The sequence below is a fragment of the Dipodomys ordii genome, unplaced genomic scaffold (genome assembly GCF_000151885.1).
Source record: "Dipodomys ordii isolate 6190 unplaced genomic scaffold, Dord_2.0 Scaffold31, whole genome shotgun sequence".
NCBI lineage: Eukaryota > Metazoa > Chordata > Mammalia > Rodentia > Heteromyidae > Dipodomys > Dipodomys ordii.
In genome coordinates this window covers 4,454,113-4,475,972 of record NW_012267247.1, presented here as the reverse complement: position 1 = coordinate 4,475,972, position 21,860 = coordinate 4,454,113, and the positions used below count along the sequence as shown (strand labels likewise).

The 21,860-nt window shown below is 48.7% G+C and overlaps 3 protein-coding genes across 6 annotated transcripts in view; all 3 read left to right on the top strand.

The window, feature by feature from the left end:
- Window positions 1–12,007, top strand: part of Phf12 (PHD finger protein 12) — a 50,217-nt gene extending 38,210 nt beyond the window's left edge. Inside the window, exons 8-15 of one of the 3 annotated variants that reach the window (XM_013016531.1) lie at window positions 3,119–3,277; window positions 4,048–4,843; window positions 6,175–6,300; window positions 7,057–7,200; window positions 8,428–8,526; window positions 9,052–9,134; window positions 10,267–10,405; window positions 10,746–12,007. In XM_013016531.1, coding sequence (XP_012871985.1) covers window positions 3,119–3,277; window positions 4,048–4,843; window positions 6,175–6,300; window positions 7,057–7,200; window positions 8,428–8,526; window positions 9,052–9,134; window positions 10,267–10,405; window positions 10,746–11,080 — 1,881 coding nt within the window. In that variant the 3' untranslated portion in view covers window positions 11,081–12,007. Of the gene's footprint in view, window positions 1–3,118; window positions 3,278–4,047; window positions 4,844–6,024; window positions 6,122–6,174; window positions 6,301–7,056; window positions 7,201–8,427; window positions 8,527–9,051; window positions 9,135–10,266; window positions 10,406–10,745 lie in introns of those variants that run through there. The other 2 variants (XM_013016532.1, XR_001175076.1) reach the window with 2 other exon arrangements.
- Window positions 12,008–14,123: 2,116 nt separating this feature from the next.
- Dhrs13 (dehydrogenase/reductase (SDR family) member 13) lies at window positions 14,124–18,666 on the top strand. Its single transcript, XM_013016372.1, has 5 exons — window positions 14,124–14,300; window positions 14,383–14,501; window positions 16,076–16,199; window positions 16,375–16,686; window positions 17,584–18,666. Exons 1-5 carry the CDS (start codon window positions 14,174–14,176, stop codon window positions 18,024–18,026), a joined length of 1,125 nt encoding a protein of 374 aa, XP_012871826.1. The 5' UTR covers window positions 14,124–14,173; the 3' UTR covers window positions 18,027–18,666.
- Window positions 18,667–18,784: 118 nt separating this feature from the next.
- Window positions 18,785–21,860, top strand: part of Flot2 (flotillin 2) — a 23,629-nt gene continuing 20,553 nt past the window's right edge. For both annotated transcript variants that reach the window (XM_013016579.1, XM_013016580.1), the window contains exon 1: window positions 18,785–18,923. In XM_013016579.1, the coding sequence (XP_012872033.1) occupies window positions 18,875–18,923 (49 nt within the window). In that variant the 5' untranslated portion in view covers window positions 18,785–18,874. The remainder of the gene's footprint in view (window positions 18,924–21,860) is intronic.

The window sequence follows — 21,860 nt, the reverse complement described above, 5'->3', positions numbered from 1 at the left end:
AACCCAGTACTGGAAAGATGGCAAGCTCTGGTTGCCTTCGTGGAATAGACAGAAAGTCATTGTCCTAGTTTTACATATAGGAAGCTGAAGCCCCAGAAATTTGTTTTTGGTGTCTCAGGAAGTAATGAGTATGATCACGTTTGAAAAATAGTGGTTTAGGGGCTGGGAAGGTGGCTCAGTGGTAGAGCGCTTGCCTTGCATGCATGAGGCCCTGGGTTCGATTCCTCAGCACCACATAAGCAAAAAGAAAAAAAGCCAGAAGTGGCGCTGTGGCTCAAGTGGTAGAGCGCTAGCCTTGAGCTGAAGAGCTGAGGGACAGCGCCCAGGCCCAGAGTTCAGGCCCCACAACCGGACCCAAAAAGAAAGAAAGAAAGTTTGGAATATGAGGAAAAAGTCCTAGTAGGCTGACATTCATCCTGTCTGTCTCCTGATGGCCCCTCTCTGAATGTCATCTTGTAAGATGAAGGTACAAATGATTAAGCAGATTAAACCAAAATAAGGAGCTGTTCCCAGCTTGAGAAACTTAAAGAGAAAAATATCTGAACAGAGACTTCAATCTGTATTTCCAGGCTAGTGTTCATTTATCACCAAGGCTTTAAATTGTAGTAGTATTAGAACAGTACCTAACATTTCTTTGTACTTGATAGTTGCTGACAGTGTCCACAAAGGTTGAAAGATTTTCTTGGTTGAAAAGCATGTGGTGTTTTTCATAAAGTATTCAATCACTTCTTGTACTTAATCTGGAGGTCCTAACACTATGTTCATAAATAAACTTGATCTCTTTGTAAAGAAACACAGCAAGCTATATGTGCCTATGGAAACCAGCAGTTCTCAAACATGGCCACTTGGTGGCAACCACACTTTAAACTCAATCACTGTTCTCGTCACCTCCAGTGGGTGTCAGCTAGCAAGATGCTAACTGTTGGAATTTTTTTTTTTTTGGGGGGGGGGTCCAGTCGTGGGCCTGAACTCTGGGCCTGGACGCTGTCCCTCAGCTCTTTAGCTCAAGGCTAGCGCTCTACCACTTGAGCCACAGTGCCACTTCCAGCTTTTTTCTTTTTTTTTTTGTTTTTGTTTTTTTTGTTGTTGTTGTTGTTGTTTTGTCGGTCATGGGGCCTGAACTCTGGGCCTGAGCACTGTCCCTCAGCTCTTCAGCTTAAGGCTAGCGCTCTACCACTTGAGCCACAGCGCCACTTCCGGCTTTTTTTTCTTTTTGCTTATGTGGTGCTGAGGAATGGAACCCAGGGCCTCTGGCATGCAAGGCAAGCGCTCTACCACTGAGCCACCTTCCCAACCCCATCTGTTGGAAATTGTATAACAAACTCTTAACTGGATAAATATTTATGCTTCAGTCGAAACACAGTTTTCTAAAATTAAATTAAGATGTTTTCCATTAGAAGGAAATAGTAGAAGTAATATCTGTCATACCTCAATTTCATGGATCTAAAAGTAATCTGAACTAATTTACCATGCAGTTTGGAAGAGAGCCTAACTGATGAAATTAAGAGGTCAGGAGGCTTGAATGAATCCTATCATTGTATTGTTCTCCCTGCCCTTTAGAAATATCCCCTTATTTGTTGAAGAGAAAATCAAGGTCATTGAATTGCCTGAAAGACATTTTGTTCTTGGACAGTTTAAGAGTGCAGTGAGTGAGGACTGTAGTACCTTAGGACAATGTCTTCATCTTTGATTATAGGAATGCAGGTAAAATCCGCTTGATATTGGCATTTGGGGTTTCTTCCCTGCCTACTTTTTCACTCTTCCCCAGGAGACAGCCTTCAACTAGCTACTGCTCCATCTCCTGTTCCTATTGCTGAGTGTCTCAGAAAGTCCATGGTACCTTCCAGGTGATAACGTCAAACTCCATGTTTCTTCCGTTTCTCCTCATATCCAAGTGAATATCCTGCCCAACCTATAGAAACCTCAGTCTTAACCTGACCAAAACCAAAAATCTTCTGCTGCTCTAAATCTACTCTACTCACATATTTCTTATTTCAGTTAGTGATAGTGGTCCCTACCCAGACCCTCTAGCCAAAATTCTGAAGCCATTTTCAAGTTCCTCTTTCCTTCTCCATAAGGACTTGGTCACAAATCTGTTGGTTTGCCAGGTACTTTCCAGTGTCTTTCTTACTATGTCTTTCATATCTCATGTTGCTCTCCTATCCTTATGTCCCTTTCATCTACTTAGAAGTTCCTTCTCAAATTCCAATTTGCTGTTCAAAATCTCCCTAATCTCAGCCGGACACCAGTGGCTCATGCCTATAATCCTAGCTACCCAGGAGGCTGAAATCTGAGGATCGCAGCTCAAAGCCAACCCGGGCAGGAAAGGTCATGAGGCTTTTATCTCCAATAAACCACTAGAAAACTGGAAGTGGCGCTGTGGCTCAATAGGTAGAGCACTAGCCTTGAGCTGAAGAGCTGAGGGACAGCATCTCCCTAATCTCAAGTACCTATCTATAAACTGGAATAAGCAGTCTTCCTATAGAACATGTGGTGTGGTATGTGTGTGTATGCATGCATGTGTGCATATGTACATACATGGTAGATATGTGATAGTACCTTAAACATTCCTCTAGGATGCATTGCATTTTTTTCATTCTTCTATGGCGTGAGTCATTGAGACTTCTGTCTTTGTGCAACAAAGATGTCTAATTGTTTCATGTGTCATGAATGAGTATATGACAAAAACTAACATTGGTCATTTATATTCATCAGGCCTCGTGCCAAACATTTCCATTATGAATGTGACCTCGTTTAACTTCTTCCTGTTCACTCATCTCACAAACTTGACACCGGGTAATAAGAACGTAGAATACCACACAAACATTGTCTACTATCAGTCTTACATGATTAAGACAAAGCAGAAGTAAGCATACAGTGATTTCTGGGTTCTGCAGGCCTTGGACATTGATGAAGAAATATGAGGACCATGCCTACTGTTTGTATTGCTGTGCCTTTTCAGACTAGTGTGCTGTATCAAAGGGGTTACAGAACAATTGCAACACACTAAGCTTCTTTGTCTTCAGTGGCCCCAATGTACCTCAACGGCAGCATACCAAGAAAGAATCACCTGGGCATATTGGTGCTATCTGTCTTTCCTTCCTTCTATTTTGAACAGGTTCCTGATGCTATAAAATCTCAGTATCGGTTTCCACCTCCTCTCATTGCACCCGCGGCCATTCGGGATGGGGAGCTGATCTGCAATGGGATCCCTGAGGAATCACAGACACACCTTTTGAACTCTGAGCACTTAGCCACCCAAGCAGAGCAGCAAGAGGTGAGTGGAGGCAAAGCTGGGATTCTGAACCCAAACTTCCTGCCATCTCACCAGAGCTTTTATTGGAAGCAGCCTCTGTGTCTGTTACTCCCATCTCTACCCCACTCTCACCCTAACCCCTCAAGAGTTGAGTATTCCACAGAAAACCTCTGGCTCAAATCCCAAAGACAAGTAAGAGAACAACAGTCAACCAGGCTGCTCCTCTCCATTGGTCCTCCAGTGCTGCAAGCTGGGCAGATCTATATTGTAGGAAGAGATGAGTAGACCTGGCCAGGTATTGTTGTACACACCTATAATCCCACCACTCAGTAGGCTAAGACAGAAGGATTGAGAGTTTAAGGCCACCTGGGCTATATAGTGAGACCTTATCCCAAAAGAGAGGAGGGCGGGGAGAGAAACCAGTAAGAGACAGCCATAAATGCATGAGATGAGTTAGACCCCTAGAAAGGTTAGGTGATAGTGTTGTACACAAAACAGGTGCTGGGATACCTGCTGAATATTGGTCACAAGGTGAGCCTTATGGCAGAGCCAAAATGGGAATCCCAATCTCTTCTGACCATGGTGTTGCCTGCTGAGTATATCAACAAGTTTTGCTTGGAAAGAGAAATGGAATCCTACCAGGAGTCAAGCCTACCCTTTCTGGTCATTCACGATGGGACCTTGGAAACAGTGCTTGTTTGGCTCTGCTGTAGCCATGGCCGCAGTGGCAGGATGGACCAGCGCCTCCCAGGCCTCTCACCCTCCTCTCCTCTCCTCTCCTTCCATTGCAGTGGCTCTGTAGTGTTGTTGCGCTCCAGTGCAGCATATTGAAACATTTATCTGCTAAGCAGATGCCTTCGCATTGGGACTCTGAACAGACAGAGAAGGCTGATATTAAGCCTGTTATTATGACTGACAGCTCAATCGCCACCTCCCTGCAAACCGCTGACAAGGCACCTACACCTTCCCACTACCCCTTGTCCTGCCCCTCAGGGATTAACACCCAGAATTCCCTGAGCTGCTCTCCACCCCACCAGCCCTCAGCCCTAGAGGACATAAGTTGCAGTTCTTGTGCGGAAAAATCCAAGAGAGCCCCTTGTGGGACTGCCAACGGGCCAGTGAACATGGAGGTGAAAGCCAATGGCCCACACCTCTACAGCAGCTCCACTGATTCTACGGACCCCCGGCGACTTCCAGGCGCTAACACCCCCCTACCAGGCCTCTCACACCGGCAAGGCTGGCCCCGGCCCCTCACACCACCAGCCGCTGGGGGGCTTCAGAACCACACCGTCGGCATTATTGTGAAGACAGAGAATGCCACTGGCCCCAGTTCTTGTCCCCAGAGGAGTTTGGTTTCTGTCCCAAGCCTGCCCCCTTCCATTCCCAGCTCTTGTGCCAGCATCGAGAACACCAGCACTTTGCAAAGAAAGACTGTCCAATCACAGATAGGACCTCCGTTGACAGATTCAAGGCCTCTGGGCTCACCCCCAAATGCCACCCGGGTGCTTACTCCCCCCCAAGCAGCAGGAGACAGTATCTTGGCCACAGGAGGCAACCAACGATTCTGCTCACCAGCTCCATCATCAGGTAAGTGCTCCTCAGCCTCAGTGATTTGGAATGATTTTATGTTCTTTCTAGTACATGGAAACTTAAAATTCTAAAATACTTATTTACTGTGAATGCCTCAGATGACTTCAATCTCTGTCTTTCTGTATCTCTATAATAGAAGAAAGGCATGTTAACCTGTCCTCATCTTGCAAATTTGGTTGCTTGGACTCTGAAAGCTTAATTGGTTTTTTTAAGATGACCTACCAAGTCAATATCAGGACTAGAACTACAGCCTAGGTTTCCTTACTTCTCACCCTCCAAGCCTAGTTTTCTTTCTGTCTTGTTCTAGAAGAAGGCAGCATACTCTGGAACCATTGGGGTTGGCCTGAAGTTCTGGGTAACAGTCTCAGTGTTTTGTGATCCACATAATAAAGAGACTAAAGCAACACTTGATGCAGATTCTTGGCCAGCCATTTGAGAAACTTCCATGTTGGGGAAGCAAGAACAGAAAGCCTTTCAGAATAGCTGCAGAGTGCAATATCCAAAGAGATGGTTCTGGCCCAGAAGCTTGCCCTTGGGCCATATGCCAAAGGGCAGTCCCTTAAGTCTGGCCAGTGTGGGCCTGTTCTCTCAGTTGTCCCCAGTTAACACTCAAGACCTTGAGATTGCTCACCCTAGCATCTGAACCGGGTTTCAGATGGTACTGGAACCCTCTGTCGTCTCTCCTGTCTGCACTGAAGCCAGCCTCTTAGTTAGGAGGCTTGGTAACCAGGTGACTTGATTTCTCTGCATGGGAGCTCCCAGGTTGTGGGGCTGTTATTAACCTATTTTACAATAGCATGGATAGATTTTGCACATTCTCTCATACTTCAGCAGGCACGAATGGTAGAAGCAGGTATTGTTTCTGTAAGAGTAGAGGAGCAGCCAGGCGCCAGTGGCTCACACCTATAATCCTACTCAGAAGGCTGAGATCTGAGAATCACAGTTCAAAGCTAGCCCAGGCAGAAAAGTTTCATGAGACTCAGACTTCCAGTTAACCACTCAAAAACCAGAAATGGTGCTGTGGCTCAGCCTTGGTAGAGCACTAATTAAAGTCCAAGAAATGAAGCTACCTCATCACTTTGCCCAGAGAGTGGGTTACAGTTGTACTCAGTACTCTGGAAACTCCTGCATGCTCAGGTACATTGTTCCATCTGCCCATCCTCACCACACGTTTTTAGCTCTAGGAGTTCCAGAGCCTATGGGTTGAGAATCAAGAAGGGAACATCACCTGGGGTCCGAAATCCAGACCTGTCTCAGCAGTGGGGGATTGGACCGGTAGGTTTCCCTCAGGTGTTACGTAAGTAACAGTCTTCCTGCTCCATCCCCAGATGGCAAGGTCAGCCCCGGCACGTTATCCATAGGAAGCGCTTTAACCGTACCCTCTTTCCCAGCCAACTCTACTGCCATGGTGGACCTCACCAATTCACTTCGAGCATTTATGGATGTCAATGGAGGTGAGTGAGTGAGCAGCTATGGTGAATGTGGTGTCCCTGGGCAGCATTTGGCTCATTTTGAAGGAAGAAAATGGGCACTTAATTTCAGAGAGTTAGGGAGACTAAGGAGTATCTATCTATTTGGGTAGAATAGTGAGATAAGAAAGAGGGTTATGGGCTGGGAAGGTAGCTCAAGGTAGAGTGCTTGCCTTGCATGCATGAGGCCCTAGGTTCTATTCCTCAGCACCACATAAGCAGAAAAAGCCAGAAGTGGTGCTGTGGCTCAAGTGGTAGAGCGCTAGTCTTGAGATGAAGAGCTGAGGAACAGCTCCCAAGTCCAGAGTTCAGGCCCCAGGACCAATATAAAAAAAGAGAGAGAGAGAGTTAAGTTATATCTCCTGCTTCTGTACATTAGCATAAATGCATAATCAAAGGTGAAAGGTGAACCAGTAAGAAAGATAGAATCACTTTAGGCAGGTCACCTGGACTTGCTTCCAGAGAGAGAAGACCTCCTCTGTGGGGAAATCTAAAGTCAAGGATGACAGGAAAGGTCTTGATTGCTATTTAGAGGATGGGTAGAAAATCAAGTCTTTGTTAGACATCTAAACCCTCCCCTATAGACAGGCAAGTTTCCTAAAACTAGTTTTCCCTCCTACAGGAGGCGCTCTGCACAGGCTTCACTGGGGCTCTCTGTTAGTGCAAATGACAAAACTAGCTGCCTAGCTCCATATTTTATTTTCATCTCAGCTTTTTAATCTTTTTCTCTTTGGTTAATAGAAATTGAGATAAATATGCTGGATGAGAAGCTGATCAAGTTTCTGGCCTTGCAGAGAATACATCAGCTTTTCCCTTCCCGGGTCCAAGCTTCACTGGGCAGTGTTGGGACGCATCCAACAGCTTCCGGAGGCCACCACACAGAAGGTTCGCATGCAGGGGCTGGGAAGATGGCTCAGTGGTAGAGCGCGTGCCTTGCATGCCTGAGGCCCTGGGTTCGATTCCTCAGCACCACATAAGCAAAAAGAAAAAAGCCGGAAGTGGCGCTATAGCTCAAGTGGTAGAGCGCTAGCCTTGAGCTGAAGAGCTGAGGGACAGTGCCCAGACCCAGAGTTCAGGCCCCACAACCGGACCCCCCCAAAAAAAAAGAAGGTTCGCATGCATATACATGCCACCCCACCATCAGATCTTTCATCTGGTGTGTGTGAATGACCACCTTGCCTTCATGGAGAATCTCGGTAGTTTAGATCTTGTATGTCTTTGATAGGCTTAATTTAAAAAAAAAAGCACCATGGTTTTTTTTCTCAGCAGGAATGAGATGACAACATCAGCTTGCTATCAGACTCAAAGCAGTCTGCGGTAACTCTTTGATACATGTCCACTGTGAGACACAGCAAAGCAGCCACCAGTGCTTTGGGATATGTGGTGTGCTTTCTAAATATTTGTTTCTAATTGATCTAGAAGGGTTTCCCAAGAGAGAACTCTTGAAGTTCAAAATGAGAAATAGGATAATAGTGGGGAAGATTTGTTTCTTCTTGTATTCTATTCGGTTTTCTCTGAGTATTAACCCTTAAGAGCCTTGTTGCTTCAGAGTGTGGTAACCAGACCAGCAATAGCATCTCCTGAAAACTCCCCACACACAACTGAGTCAGAATTTGCTTCCTCTCCTCCCACCCCCGACTACACACACAACACACGAATGCCTTTTGGGGGGCTGGGGATTGAACCCAGGGCTTTGTTTGTACTAGGGCTAACACTGAGCTATATACCCATCTCAGAATCTGCTTTTTAACAAAATACATAGGTGATTCGTATGTACATTAAAGTTTGAGAAACACTGGTCTATGCCTTCTATTTTTCAATGTTCTCCCTTTAGAGTCACCTGGAATGTCCCTGGTAAGCTAATCTAGCAACCCAGGTACTTAAAGTACTAGTGCCCTTGAATTCTGTAACCATGTCCAAATAAAGGTTGGAAATGTGGTTGGGAGAGAAGGCCTCTCCCCAGAGCAGCTCAGTGTCAGTTGTTAGTTTGCAAACATGAATCATCTATTAAGATTTTGTCCAGTGCAGGAGCCAAACATCCAGGTTTTGTTGATTTGTGGTTGGGTCACAGGTTCTGAGTTTCTGAATGATCCTATTGTGTTTGTCTCGTAGTGCAAAGGAAGGAGGTACAGGCCCGAGCTGTGTTCTACCCCCTCTTAGGGTTGGGAGGAGCTGTGAACATGTGCTATCGAACCCTCTACATCGGGACAGGTGAGCCAGCCAGGAAACCAGGAGAAGCACTAGGCTAAAGAAGAGTGAGGCAAGCTCTTTCCAGAGTTGATTGGTTTAACCCAGAAAATATGCAATACAAAGGAGACTTAGGAAACAGGACAGTTCAGTGGAGTGGATCATTTGCTCTGTGTCATGAGCCATCAATAACAGTCCATCTGGTTGCTGCTGGGAAGGCATCTGAAACAGAATAGAAAGACCCAGGCCTGTCACTGAAAAGGGACGGGTTCATACATGCCCAACACTCACCTTCTGTACTCATAGAAGTAGCCCATCCCCTTTAGTAACTCATGCTTCCCTCCAGGTAGCAACCACATGTTCTAAAGCAGATAAGCTACAAGGACAGCTGTTAGCAAGGGGGTTATTCAAAGATACATTCAAGGACCCTGAGCTACCTGCCCCTTGAGGTCTCTCTTGGCACCTATCCAGAAGCTAACTCCCTCACCTCCCCCACACATCCACCTTACAGTCTGTTCTGCGTTCCTTTCCTCTCCTGCCACTCTGCAGGAGCTGACATGGATGTGTGCCTTACAAACTATGGTCACTGTAACTACGTGTCCGGGAAGCACGCCTGCATATTCTACGATGAGGTGAGGGATGGAGATGGGGTGGGAAGGAGCTTTCCCAACCTGAGACCTCTTCTTGGTACTAGAGCTGGGGTGATCTTTTCTTCCCTGTCTCAGTATGAAGGTTCCATGGCTACCTGTATCCAGAAGAAAGGCTTTTGGGGGGTGCTGGGGGGGGGGTAGCTGAGGTTTAAACTCAAAGCTTCACACTTTCACTGAGCCATACCTGGAGCTCTTTTTTGATAGAGTCTTTAAGATAGAGTCTAGCTTTGGGGGGGGGGGGGTCAGTTGTGTTCCTGGGCACTGTCCCTCAGCTCTTCAACTCAAGGCTAGCGCTGTACTACTTGAGCCACAGTGCCACTACCAGCCTTTTCTGCTTATATGGTGCTGAGGAATCAAACTCAGGACCTCATGCATGCAAGACAAGCACTCTACTACTGAGCCACCTTCCCAGCCCCTAGAGTCTAGCTTTTTGTCCAGGAATGTGCCTGGACAATGATCTGCCTGTTTTAAGTTTCCTACTGTAGCTGAGATGACAGGTGTATGCCACCCCACCTATCATCTGTTTCAATTTGAGTCTCAGACTTTGCTATCAGCTGGCCTGGAACCTCAGTCCTCTTGATCTCAGCCTACCATGTTAACGTATGTAGATCCAGCTATTGGTTGAGGAAGGGTCACTCAAACTTTTTTTTTTTTTTTTTTTAACCAAGCTGGCCTGAAACAACAGTCCTGATTTTGGCCTCCCACATAGCCTAGGTTTACAGTATGAGCAACTGCATCTGGCTAGGGCTAGCTTTTCTGTTAAGACTGGTCAGAGACACAGCAGTGGGAACCTACCCTAAAACCAGAGGAGTGGCCATTATGGAAGGAAGCCAAATTATGTGGCTATATCCCTGTGAGTTTTGTCATTGTCATGTGCTAGTGAAGGTACCAGTGCTAAGGAGGCAGGGGAAAGGATGGGGGCTCTGGGCCACTAGAAAAGTAGGTTGTCACAAGAAGGGAATTTTTAAGCCCCATTCTGAAAGAGTGAGGCTGTGATTGAGGAAGAATATGAGAACTCCCTGGGACATAAGGAGCTGCCTTCTTGTGTCCTTTCTCCTTAACCCCAGGCCTCACACAGCAGACCACACATCTTATCTCCCCTCCTCCTCCTCAGAATACCAAACATTATGAGCTGTTAAACTACAGTGAGCATGGGACAACGGTGGACAATGTGCTGTATTCATGTGACTTCTCTGAGAAGACCCCGCCAACCCCCCCAAGCAGTATTGTTGCCAAAGTGCAGAGTGTCATCAGTAAGTTGGAGCAGAGTCCTGTGACCACAAAGCTAAGACCACAGTCACAGTAGTGGTGCCATGCTGCCGATAACCTGTGCTCTCTTGCCTTCCCAGTCCCATTGGTCAAGTTCTCATTGCTGGTGGGCCCAGGGAAAGTCACTGAGAAGCAATGCTGAATATCCACGTGTATATCAGACTTATTTGCAGACTTCAGAATCCACCAGTCCTTTCTGAGCATCCCTCACCCCCTGGTTATGAGGCAGTTGGAATGGGGAGAGGTGGGGCCCACTTCTGGCAAACAACCTAGATAGGTCAACACTCGTTGTTCCTTTCCTATGACCATCCCCCTTTTTCCCAGGGCGTCGCCGGCACCAGAAACAAGATGAAGAGCCAAGTGAGGAGGCAGCCGTGATGAGTTCCCAGGCCCAGGGACCCCAGCGGAGACCCTGCAATTGCAAAGCCAGCAGCTCAAGCTTGATTGGGGGCAGTGGGGCCGGCTGGGAGGGAACAGCCTTACTGCACCATGGCAGCTACATCAAGCTGGGATGCCTGCAGTTTGTCTTCAGCATCACTGAGTTTGCGACCAAACAGCCCAAAGGCGATGCCAGCCTGCTGCAGGATGGGGTCTTGGCTGAGAAGCTATCTCTCAAGCCCCACCAGGGCCCTGTACTGCGCTCCAACTCCGTTCCCTAAGGCTAGTAGCTAGCAGCCACTGGCCTAGACACCCATCCAAGACTCCTGCAATGCAAAAATGTACACAAACCAAGCCCGGGTGTTTTCTATACCAGAAACCCTTCAACTACAATCTTTGCATGAAATGAAGAAAACCTTTTGACTTTTTTAAAACTCCTTTTTCTTTTCTCAAGTTTTAGGGGGCATTTGCACATATATTTGTACTCAACATTTCATGGGAAAGCGGCAGACCGAGCTGAGGAACAGTGTGGGCAGGGAGGGGAAGGCCGTGGTGTGGATACTTCCTCCAACACAAACCCTTCCCCCCACCACCCCCCTCCCCCTCGCCCGCCCACCCACCCACCCACCGTTGTAAAATAATCAGAAACTTGTTCTATTTTGTGGCAGTGACAATAGTTTTATATTAAAAGAAAAAATACAGTTTTCATACAGCAAAATCTATACAATATCATTGTTTTATTTAATATAAAGATCGCTACCCACCCTCCTTCCATGGCTCCCACCCTCCAAGTTATTTTCCCTTTCTGCAGCGGTTGCACTAAGGTAGCTACTGTGTATTATGGACAAATGAGATGAATTCTTTTTCTGGCTGTCCATCTATTTTATTTCAAATAAGGAAAAGTGTATTTGGATTTTGTGTAAATACATCTAGTGATGACCTTTTTTCAATGTTTTTAAAAACTGTGTACAGTACTACATGTGGTAGAGCGTTTTCTCAAATTGTCTATTGTAGCAAAAACGTTTTTGTCGTAAACCTGTTTTGTCTCTTTTTGTTCTCTTGCCACTTCTCTTCCTCCCACCCCTGGTTCCCTTTTCTCTTCCCTCACCCCCACAACTAGTACCAATGTACATAGTAATTGTAATGTTTTAGACTTTACAGAAACTTTCCTGTATTCTGTATATAAAAAACAAAAATACTCCAAATTATGTTTTCTGCCTGTCTGTCCTACCTGTCATCACCCTTGGAGGGGAACTACCCTGAGATCTGGATTTAAGGGGTGGCAGGAGGGGAACTCTTTGAACAGGTCTCTCAGTCACAAAGCAAAGCTTGGGAGTGAGAAGAGATGTTAGATGAGTGAGCCTAAACTGGGTAGAAAACAATGGAAGGGTGAGTGCTGTTTCTCTGGAGAGCCCTAATATAGTAGGATCCAGGCAGAGAGTCTGGACCATTCTAGATAGTGTGATTTTCAGTCCTAGCTAATGCACTGCTGTTTCATTCAGAAAGCAAGTACTGCATTACCTCAGTTCTAAAGTTCTGGGTCCCCCTCATGAAGCCAAACTCCTTTTCCTCCTCCATACTTGAGTGAAAGGCATTCCTGGGTAGTTCTTTGTGAGGACAGTTTTCTTGCTAGAATCAGCACTATTGGAGTAAACAAACCCAGTCTGTGTATTAGGATTTTGCCTTGGGTTAGAAAATAATGCTGCATCCACAGCCTTCTCCTACAGCACTATACATAATTGCACATCCACAGTGTGGTTAAGTAGGTAATGCATTACCCCAGGACTCTACAATCTGCCCGGGTTCCCATCTACCTATCTAGTTTTATCTCCACTATTGCTCCCTGTCAGTACCTGATGGGTTTCTCCACTCCTCAAAGGCAGAAGCTTTGGATTCTCAGTATAAACAAGGGCAAGTGCTGCTGGGCAATTTTTTTGGGGGGGTCGGTCATGGGGATTGAACTCTGGGCTTGGGCACTGTCCCTCCGCTCTTCAGCTCAAGGCAAGCGCTCTACAGCTTGAGCCACAACACCACTTCCAGTTTTCTAGTGGCTTATTGGAGATAAGGGTCTCACGGATTTTCCTGACCGGGCTGGCTTTGAACTGCGATCCTCAGATCTCAGCCTCCTGAGTAGCTAGGATTACAGGCATGAGCCACCGGTGCCCGGTTACTTCTGGCTTTTTCTGTTTATGTGGTGCTGAGGAATAGAATCCAGGGCCTCATGCATTGCAAGGCAAGCACTACCACTGAGCCATCTTCCCAACCCATTGCTGGGCAAATTTAAGTGCCAAAACAGTTGCTAAATCATCCTGGCTTCCTCAGGCAAAGCCCTGCAAAGTTCCTTGGCCAGGAGTGCCCTTACCCATGATTCTGTAACTGTCCTTACCCCACTCACAACTATAGTAACTTCCATTGAGTAATGGAGCATCTTATTTCTACCACCCATTCCAGAGGCAAATTTCCACCTGATGGGCAGTAACAGGTTTTTATTATCTTCACACTTCCCTCAGGGAGTGAGGCGGAGCACTGCTAAAACTCAACAGACAGGAGAGTCAACCTGGACTGCATATATAATGAGTTCCGAGCCAGCCAGACTGGGCTACTTCAGAAAAACCCTGTCTCAAAATAAAAATTTAATGATGGGGGGGGGTAGGGGGGTCCTGAGATTGGGAGATAGAGAGGACAGATTTAACTACTTACTCCACTTTTGAATACTGCCACCTCTCTGGTAAGTATGACCAGAACAGAAAAGCTACAAGTTGAGGGCTGGATGATGTCAGAATGAGAAATTGAAGGATTGGTTCGTTGAGGGAAAGACTTTAAGAGGACTGAACTCTTAAACACAAGCCCATTCATGTACTCTCCTGAAAGGGGAGAGCCTTTACATTCTCACACCTAGAGTAAACAGATTATTCATTCAAGCACACGCGTTGGTGGAGACTACAGATGCCTGCACAGCTTGGCGGGACTCTGCCCAAAAAGGCACTGACACCTACGTGGTTCTTACCCAAACGCAGCCTCACACCCTGAAGGGTGATCCGAAGGCCCCGCAGGCATCAACATACCTGTTAGTGACAGATGGACGAACACCCGAGGCAGGCATTTGGGAACACGCCAAGAGAGCGCACCCAGGGCCCTAATGCACACATGCCACCTGAAGGTGTCCGCACGCACAGGCATACGGCCAGACGCACGCCTAGGGGGCGCTCGCAGGGCCCACGCAAGCGCGCGCACGCGCGCACGCCCCCCTCCGCCTGGCCTCCCTTCCGCCCCCGTCCCCGCCCCCGCGAGGCCCTGTCGCGCGCGGCGCCCTTCCAGGCCTGAGCTGGGCGGGGCGGCGAGGCCCGGGGCGGGAAACCCGCTGGGCAGCCGGCATGGAGGCGCTGCTGCTGGGCACGGGACTGCTGCTGGGAGCCTACGTGCTCATCTATTACAACCTGGTGAAGGCCCCGCCGTGCGGTGTCCTCGGCAGCCTGCGGGGCCGCACGGCCGTGGTCACGGGTGAGTGCAAGCGTGGGCAGGCGGCGGCCGGGAGGCCGGGCGGCGGGCCGCGTCCCTGCGCGCTCACCCGTCTCACCTGCAGGTGCCAACAGCGGCATCGGGAAGATGACGGCCCTGGAACTGGCGCGCCGCGGAGCGCGCGTGGTGCTGGCTTGCCGCAGCCGGGAGCGCGGGGAGGCGGCCGCCTTCGACCTCCGCCAGGTGAGGGAATGCGGGCACGGGTGGGACCACCAGTCAAGGACACATCGGGACACGGGGACCAGCCAAGCCGCGCGGGAACGCCGGTTCCTGGGAGAGCCGCGCGGTTCGTTAAGCTCCCGGAAGAGAGTGCACTGAGTGCTCTGGTCACACAGGGAAGGAGCACCAGGGATCCTGAAGGAAGGCATTGCTAATCCGAGATGTGTAAGGATCAGCCGGAGTTAAGTTAATGAAGAGCAACAAGGGAAGAGAGCAGCAGAGAGGACAGCATGTGCGAAGGCCAGGAGGATAGTCTGATTTGACACGCAGGGAGAGATTTAATGAGACTGAAATACAAGTTAGGAAGATGAGCGCCAGACTGAAGGTTCTGGAGGTCCTTATAGAGCCCAACGACGAGTTTGAACAGTAGAGCTCAGGGAAGGGTCCTTAACAGGACATGAATTGTCAGAATAGACTGGGGTCAGGCAGAGGGCAAGAGGAGACCAATGAAAAGTCTGTTATACTAGGTCATGGTGGCCCACATCTGTTCTCCCAGCACTAGGGAGGCTGAAGCAGGAGGATTGTTAAGTTCAAAACCTGCTTGGGCCATATAGTGAGTTGGAGGCATTGTCTTTTTGGTTTTGTTGGTTTGATTTGGTTTGGTTTTTTGTTGGTCATGGGGCTTGAACTCTGGGCTTGGGAGCTGTCCCTCAGCTCTTCAGCTCAAGGCTAGAACTCTACCATTTGAGCCACAGCACCACTTCCGGCCTTTTCTGTTTATGTGGTGCTGAGGAATCAAACCCAGGGCCTCATGCATACAAGGCAAGCACTCTATCACTGAGCTACCTTCCCAGGTCCGGCATTGTCTTTAAAAAGAAAAGTCTGAGCCAGGCACTGGTAACTAATACTAGCTATTCAGGAGACTGAGAGCTGAGGATTATGGTTCAAAGCCAGCCTGAGCACCAATTAACTACCAGAAAACCAGAAATGGAGCTGTTGCTCAAAGTGGTAAAGCACTAGCCTTGCACAAAAAGAGCTCAGGAACAGCACCCAAGCCCAGAGTTCAAGTCCCATGACTGACAAAAAAAAAAAAGTCTGTTATAGATTTTAGGGTAATAACACACACCCAGTACAGAATGCAAACTGATCATGATATTTTACATTTAATACAGCAACAGTTAAAATAGGTATTGCTATATTATTCTCCTTTTTTCACTGCCAATCCTGGGGCTTGCACTGTCCCTAAGCTTCTTTTGCTCAAGGCTAGCACTCTACCACTTCAGCCACAGCACCACTTCTGGCTTTTTCTGTATATGTGGTACTGAGGGATCAAACCCAGGGCTTCATACATGGTAGGCAAGCACTCTACCACTGAGCTACATTCCCATTCTATTATTCTCTTATACAGTGAGAGAACGGAGGTCCAGAGTGACTAAGGATCTTGCCCAAGGTCACATGATAATAAAAGGCAGTCTATACAATTATTCGTTACATCCTAATGCATGGTGCAAAACTTAGTAATGACAGCAGAAGGTTCCAAGGGAGAGGGAATAGGAGGAAGGTTCTTGGTGACAATCCCAGCCCTTGCTGATCCACAGGAGAGTGGGAACAATGAGGTCATCTTCATGGCCTTGGACTTGGCCAGTCTGACCTCGGTGCGGGCCTTTGCCACTGCCTTCCTGAGCTCTGAGCCACGGCTGGACATCCTCATCCACAATGCCGGTGAGGGGTAAAAGGCCTTGCAGGGTGGGTGGTGGGTGGCCAGGGGCAGTCACCACCTCCAGCTGGGACCTGCTAGGGATCAGTAGACACTTGGGAAGGATACCCCCTAATGCTGTCTCACAAAGGGGGATGCTGGGGCCTGGGGGCTCCTTCTCACACCTTGCCTCTGCTCCAGGAATCAGTTCCTGTGGCCGGACCCGTGAAACCTTTAACCTGCTACTTCGTGTAAACCACATCGGTCCCTTCCTGCTGACACACCTGCTGCTACCCCACCTGAAGATGTGTGCCCCCAGCCGAGTGGTGGTAGTGTCCTCAGCTGCCCACAGACGTGGACACTTGGACTTTACACGCCTGGATCAACCAGTAGTAGGCTGGCAGCAGGAGCTGAGGGCATATGCTGACAGTAAGCTAGCCAATGTACTGTTTACCAGAGAGCTTGCCACCCAGCTTGAGGGAACTGGTGTGACCTGCTATGCTGCCCATCCAGGTGAGGTGTGGCTCTGGAGCTGTCCTGATCCTCTTCTATTCTTTTTTTTTTTTTTTTTTTGGTCGTGGGGCTTGAACTCTGAGATTGGGGACTGTCCCTGAGCTCTTCAGCTCAAAGCAAGCACTCAACCACTTGAGCCACAGTGCCACTTCCAGTTTTCTGATGGTTAATTGGAGATAAGAGTCTCATAGACTTTCCTGCCTGGGCTGGCTTTGAACCAGGATCCTCATGTCTCAGCCTCTTGAGTAGCTAGGATTACAAGCGTGAGACACTAACGCTCAGCTCTTGTGATATTTGAGGGTCCACCTTAAGCATTTTAGCTTTTACTTAAGTGAGATAATTGGTGAGTAGAATCATTCTTGCCTTTAAAGGGCAAAAGATTTATACAATGTCATTAGAAACCAGAGTTTTCATACTTGCCTTTAGAGAATAGACTACCCCAGGAGAATAAGATCTACTTTGCCTATATTACTGTACTATGCTTTAGAAAATCACTACCTAAGGCCATTAGCAATTATAGTAATAATAATAACCCAACTAATTTTTATTAAGTTTTTATTACAACTCCAGATCCCTAATGCCAAAAACAGTAGCTTGTACACAGAGGTACTTAATATACACTGCTAAGAAAGGAATGAGGCTCCAGCTAAAAGAAAAGATGGAGAGAGATTTAAGAGGCTGGAGAGACAGTGTGACCAAAATCTGAGAGAATAAGTAATTTCGGGGGAAGAGAGGAGGCTTCTATTGGGAAGTGAGTGAAGTCACCTGTGGGGGCAGAGTTCTTGGTAGATATCGCCCTAGCTTCCTTAGAGCTAGATTCTGTCCAGTTCTAGCTCTATTCCTGCTGCTTATATCTGGTGCCTTCACCCATCTTCCTCCCCATGTTTCTGACCATAGGGCCTGTGAATTCAGAGCTGTTCCTGCGTCATGTTCCTGGATGGTTGCGCCCCCTTTTGCGCCCACTGGCTTGGCTAGTGCTCCGGACACCCAGAGGGGGTGCGCAGACACCCCTGTACTGCGCTCTTCAGGATGGCATTGAGCCCTTCAGTGGCAGATACTTTGCCAATTGCCATGTGGAGGAGGTGTCTCCAGCTGCCCGAGATGACCGGGCAGCCCACCGGCTATGGGAGGCCAGCAAGAGGCTGGCAGGCCTTGGGCCTGGGGAGGATGATGACCCCAATGAAGAGCCCCAGCCTGAGGATTCAGCGGCCCCATCTTCTCTGAGCACCACCCAACCTGAGGAGCTTACAGTTTCTGAACTTTACCCTGGTGCTCAGAGTTTACCAGACTTGTCTAAGTTGACACGCCGAATTCAGGTTAAAGCTGAGTCTGAGCCCTAAAGCTCCTAACTCCCAGGCTTAGATGCTTTCTGTAGCACTTTATGACCCCTAAAAACCTTAGTTGTGTGCTAGGCCATGCCCCTGGTACCCAGGGGTTGCCATTTTTACCTCTGTGATTACTTTGTGAGGTCTCTTGGTATGTCTCAGGCAGCTCTTTTACTGGTGAGAGAAATAATGCATAACAACTCCTTCTTAAGAGAGACAGTAACCTCAAAAGTTAGGGTAAAGGGTAACACACCAGACACTGTACTGCTCAGGAATTTGAATTTCAGATTTCCAGGCCACACCTGGGTTGACTGTGATAAAAGCTCTGGAGCAGGGCCAGGGAATTTGATTCAAAGCAGTGACCTGAGCCCTTTGCAACCATCCAGCCAGGTAGTTATATTACCCCCATTCCTCAGAGACAGCATTCAGCCCTGGAGGGAAGGACTCAGCCCCCGGTTCAGCTGGTAAGAAGAGCAGAGGACTGAGATTTGAACCTAGGGGGTCTGATGCTAGGGCCCGCCCAATGTAAAGTGGGTGCTGGGAAGTAAGGCGGCTCAGGGCTGTTGTTTCCGAGGATGCTGGAGGTGGGGGGTGCCTTCCAGGGTGTTGGAGGGCTGGGACCCCCAGCAATAAAGCGCGTTGACTGCCAAGGCTCGGCCTCTCTCTACTTGCCGGCCCCGCCTTCCGCCGCCGCACTTCCGGCGGGGCTGCGACCACGGAGGGGCGCGCGCGGGCTAGCGGGCGGCCGCTGGGGGTGGCGGGATAGACTGGGCGCGGCTGGCGCTGCGGTCGGACCCGCCGCTGCTGCTGTTGCTGCTGCTGTCCAGTCCGTGCGGCCCGAGGGCCTGCGTCCCGCCAGCGACATGGGCAATTGCCACACGGTGGGCCCCAACGAGGCGCTGGTGGTTTCAGGTGAGGAGATCGGGGGCGCGCGCTGGGCTGCACACCCCTTGGAGAAGAGAATCCCCCCCCCCCCAGGCGCACCGTGCTCCGGAGCTCCCCCTCCCCACTGCGGCCTCGCGTGTTGGTTCCTTGCTTTCCCCGCCTCCTCCCTAGGCAGGGCCTCCTCCGTCCGCTCCACGGTGGGCTTGCGGGTGACCTGGGGGGGGGGGAAGGGGTGGGCCGCGTAGCTCTGGAGGGCAGGTGCGGGTATGGGGAGCGTCCGGGAGCCCCCGCCCAAATCCTCCAGGGCCTTTTTCCAGCCCTATGAGACCCGTTAATTCCGAGCGGGCTGGGGCTTGCTGGGGTTTACTGGCATTCCCCGCCCTGGAGATTGCGGGTGCGGCCTCTACAGGTTGGGAAACCCCAACCCCGGGTTGCAAAAGGCTGCTAGTTCTAGAATTTCTATCAAGGTGAGGCTTGGAAAAGTGCAGCCTGGAGGATGGGGTGCGAACCTCGCTTTAAGGTTGCAGCTGTTGGCATTGGATATGTGCAATGTTTTAGCAGGTAGCTGAAGCCATTTTCTTTTTTTTTATTTTGTCGGTCGTGGGGCTTGAACTCTGGGCCTGGGCGCTGTCCCTCAGCTCTTCAGCTCAAGGCGAGCGCTCTACCACTTGAGCTATAGTGCCACTTCCGGTTTTCTGGTGGTTTATTGGAGATAGGAGTCTCACGGTCTTTCCTGCCGGAGCTGGCTTTGAACCGCGATCCTCAGATCTCAGCCTCCTGAGTAGCTAGGATTACAGGCGTGAGCCACCAGCACCCAGCTTGCTGAAGCCATTTAAACCACCAGGTTGCTCTGGCTGGGCTGAGGGCCTGTTGCATGACAGCTTAGCTTGCAGCAGTCGGCTGCAGTAGGGCTGGCTAGCTAGCTACCTAGGAGAGGGGAGGACTTCAGCTAGGGCTTGTAGCTGCCCACCCTTGGATTGTGTGAAAAATCCATTGGGAACTTTCACCTTCTCACTACCCAACAAACATGAGTTTACGCTTAGTTTGGATCTCTAAATCAGTATCACCACTAAACTAGACCTAACCGGGACTCTGCTTCTGTAGAGACAGATAGCTCCACCTCCTTGAAAACCAAAGATTGCCTTGAGGTCAGGAGGGAGAGCCCAGAGGCCAACTTCCTTCTTGCTAACACTTGGGCTTAGCTTCCAGTGCTCACCTGTGGAACTGACATTTTTGTTGTGAGGCTTGAACTCAGGGCCTGGGAGCTGTCCCTGGGCTCTTTGGCTCAAGGCTAGTGTTCTCCACTTCCAGTTTTCAGGGGATAAATTAGAGATGAGTTTTCTCCTATACTTTCCTGCCCAAGCTGGCTTTGAACCATCATCTTCAGATCCCAACCTCTTGAATAGCTAGGATTATAGGTGTGAGGCACCAGTGCCTCACACAGCTTTAGAGAAGATATTTATTTGTTTGTTTGTTTATTTCACCAGTACTGGGACTTGAACTCAAGGCATGGGCACAGTCCCTCAGCTTCTTTTGCTTAAGGCTAACACTTGAGCCACAGTACCACTTCCAGCTTTTTTTGTTATGTGGTACTGAGGAATTGAACCCAGGGCCTCATGCCTGTGAGGCAAGCACTCTACCACTAAGCCACATTGCCTGCTCATAAAGAAGACCCCCCCTTTTTTTTTAATAAGTCTTTTTTATTGTGAAAATACCGTACAGAGGTCATAGAGACTTTTAAAAGCCAGAATCTACATTGAATTTTGTTTTCCTATTACTTCTCTTTATTTTTTCCTAGTTTTGTTTGGTTTGGGGGACATATCAATGTTGGTCCTGGGACTTGAACTCAGGATCTAGGTGCTGTCCGTGAGCTTTTTGTTTAAAGCTACAACTCTACCACTTGATAGCTCCACTTCCAGTTTTTTTGGTGGTTAATTTAAGATAAGAATTTCATGAGGCTGGGAATGTGGCTTAGTGGTAGAGTGCTTGCTTAGCATGCATAAAGCCCTGGGTTGGATTCCTCAATACCACATAAACAGAAAAAGCCAGAAGTTGTGCTGTGGCTCAAGTGGTAGAATGCTAGCTTTAAGCAAAAGAAGCTTAGGGACAGTGCCCAGGCCCTGAGTTAAGCAGCAGGACTGGCCAAAAAAAAAAAAAAATCTCATGAACTTTTCCTGCTCTGCCTGGCTTTGACCTCAGTCCTCAGATCTTAGCCTCCTAAATAGCTAGGATTACAAGTGTGAGCTCAAAAAGCTGGGCGCTGGTGGCTCACGCCTGTAATCCTAGCTACTCAGGAGGCTGAGATCTGAGGATCGCAGTTCAAAGCCAGCCCGGGCAGGAGAGACTGTGAGACTCCTATCTCCAATAAACCACCAGAAAACCAGAAGTGGCACTGTAGCTCAAGTGGTAGAGCGCTCGCCTTGAGCTAAAGAGCTGAGGGACAGCGCCCAGGCCCAGAGTTCAAGCCCCACGACCAACAAAATAAACAAAAACAAAAGAACAAGTGTGAGCTCAGCATGTTTTTGTTATTGTTGTTCTTTTTTTTCCTATGTGAGTCCTGGGGCTTGAACTGGGGGCTTAGGTGCTATCCCAAATAGTTTTTTTGTTTGTTTGTTTATTTTGATTTATTGTTTTGTTTTGTTTTGCTTTGCCTAAGGTTAACACTACCACTTCAGCCACAGCTCCACTTCCAGCTCTTTGGTGATTAATCAGAGATAAAAACTCAGGGACTTGCCGGGCGCTGGTGGCTCAAGCCTGTAATCCTAGCTACTCAGGAGGCTGAGATCTGAGGACCGTGGTTCAAAGCCAGCCCGAGCAGGAGAGACCGTGAGACTCCTATCTCCAATAACCACCAGAAAAACCAGAAGTGGCGCTATAGCTCAAGTGGTAGAGCGCTCGCCTTGAGCTGAAGAGCTGAGGGACAGCACCCAGGCCCAGAGTTCAAGCCCCACGGCCGACCAAAAA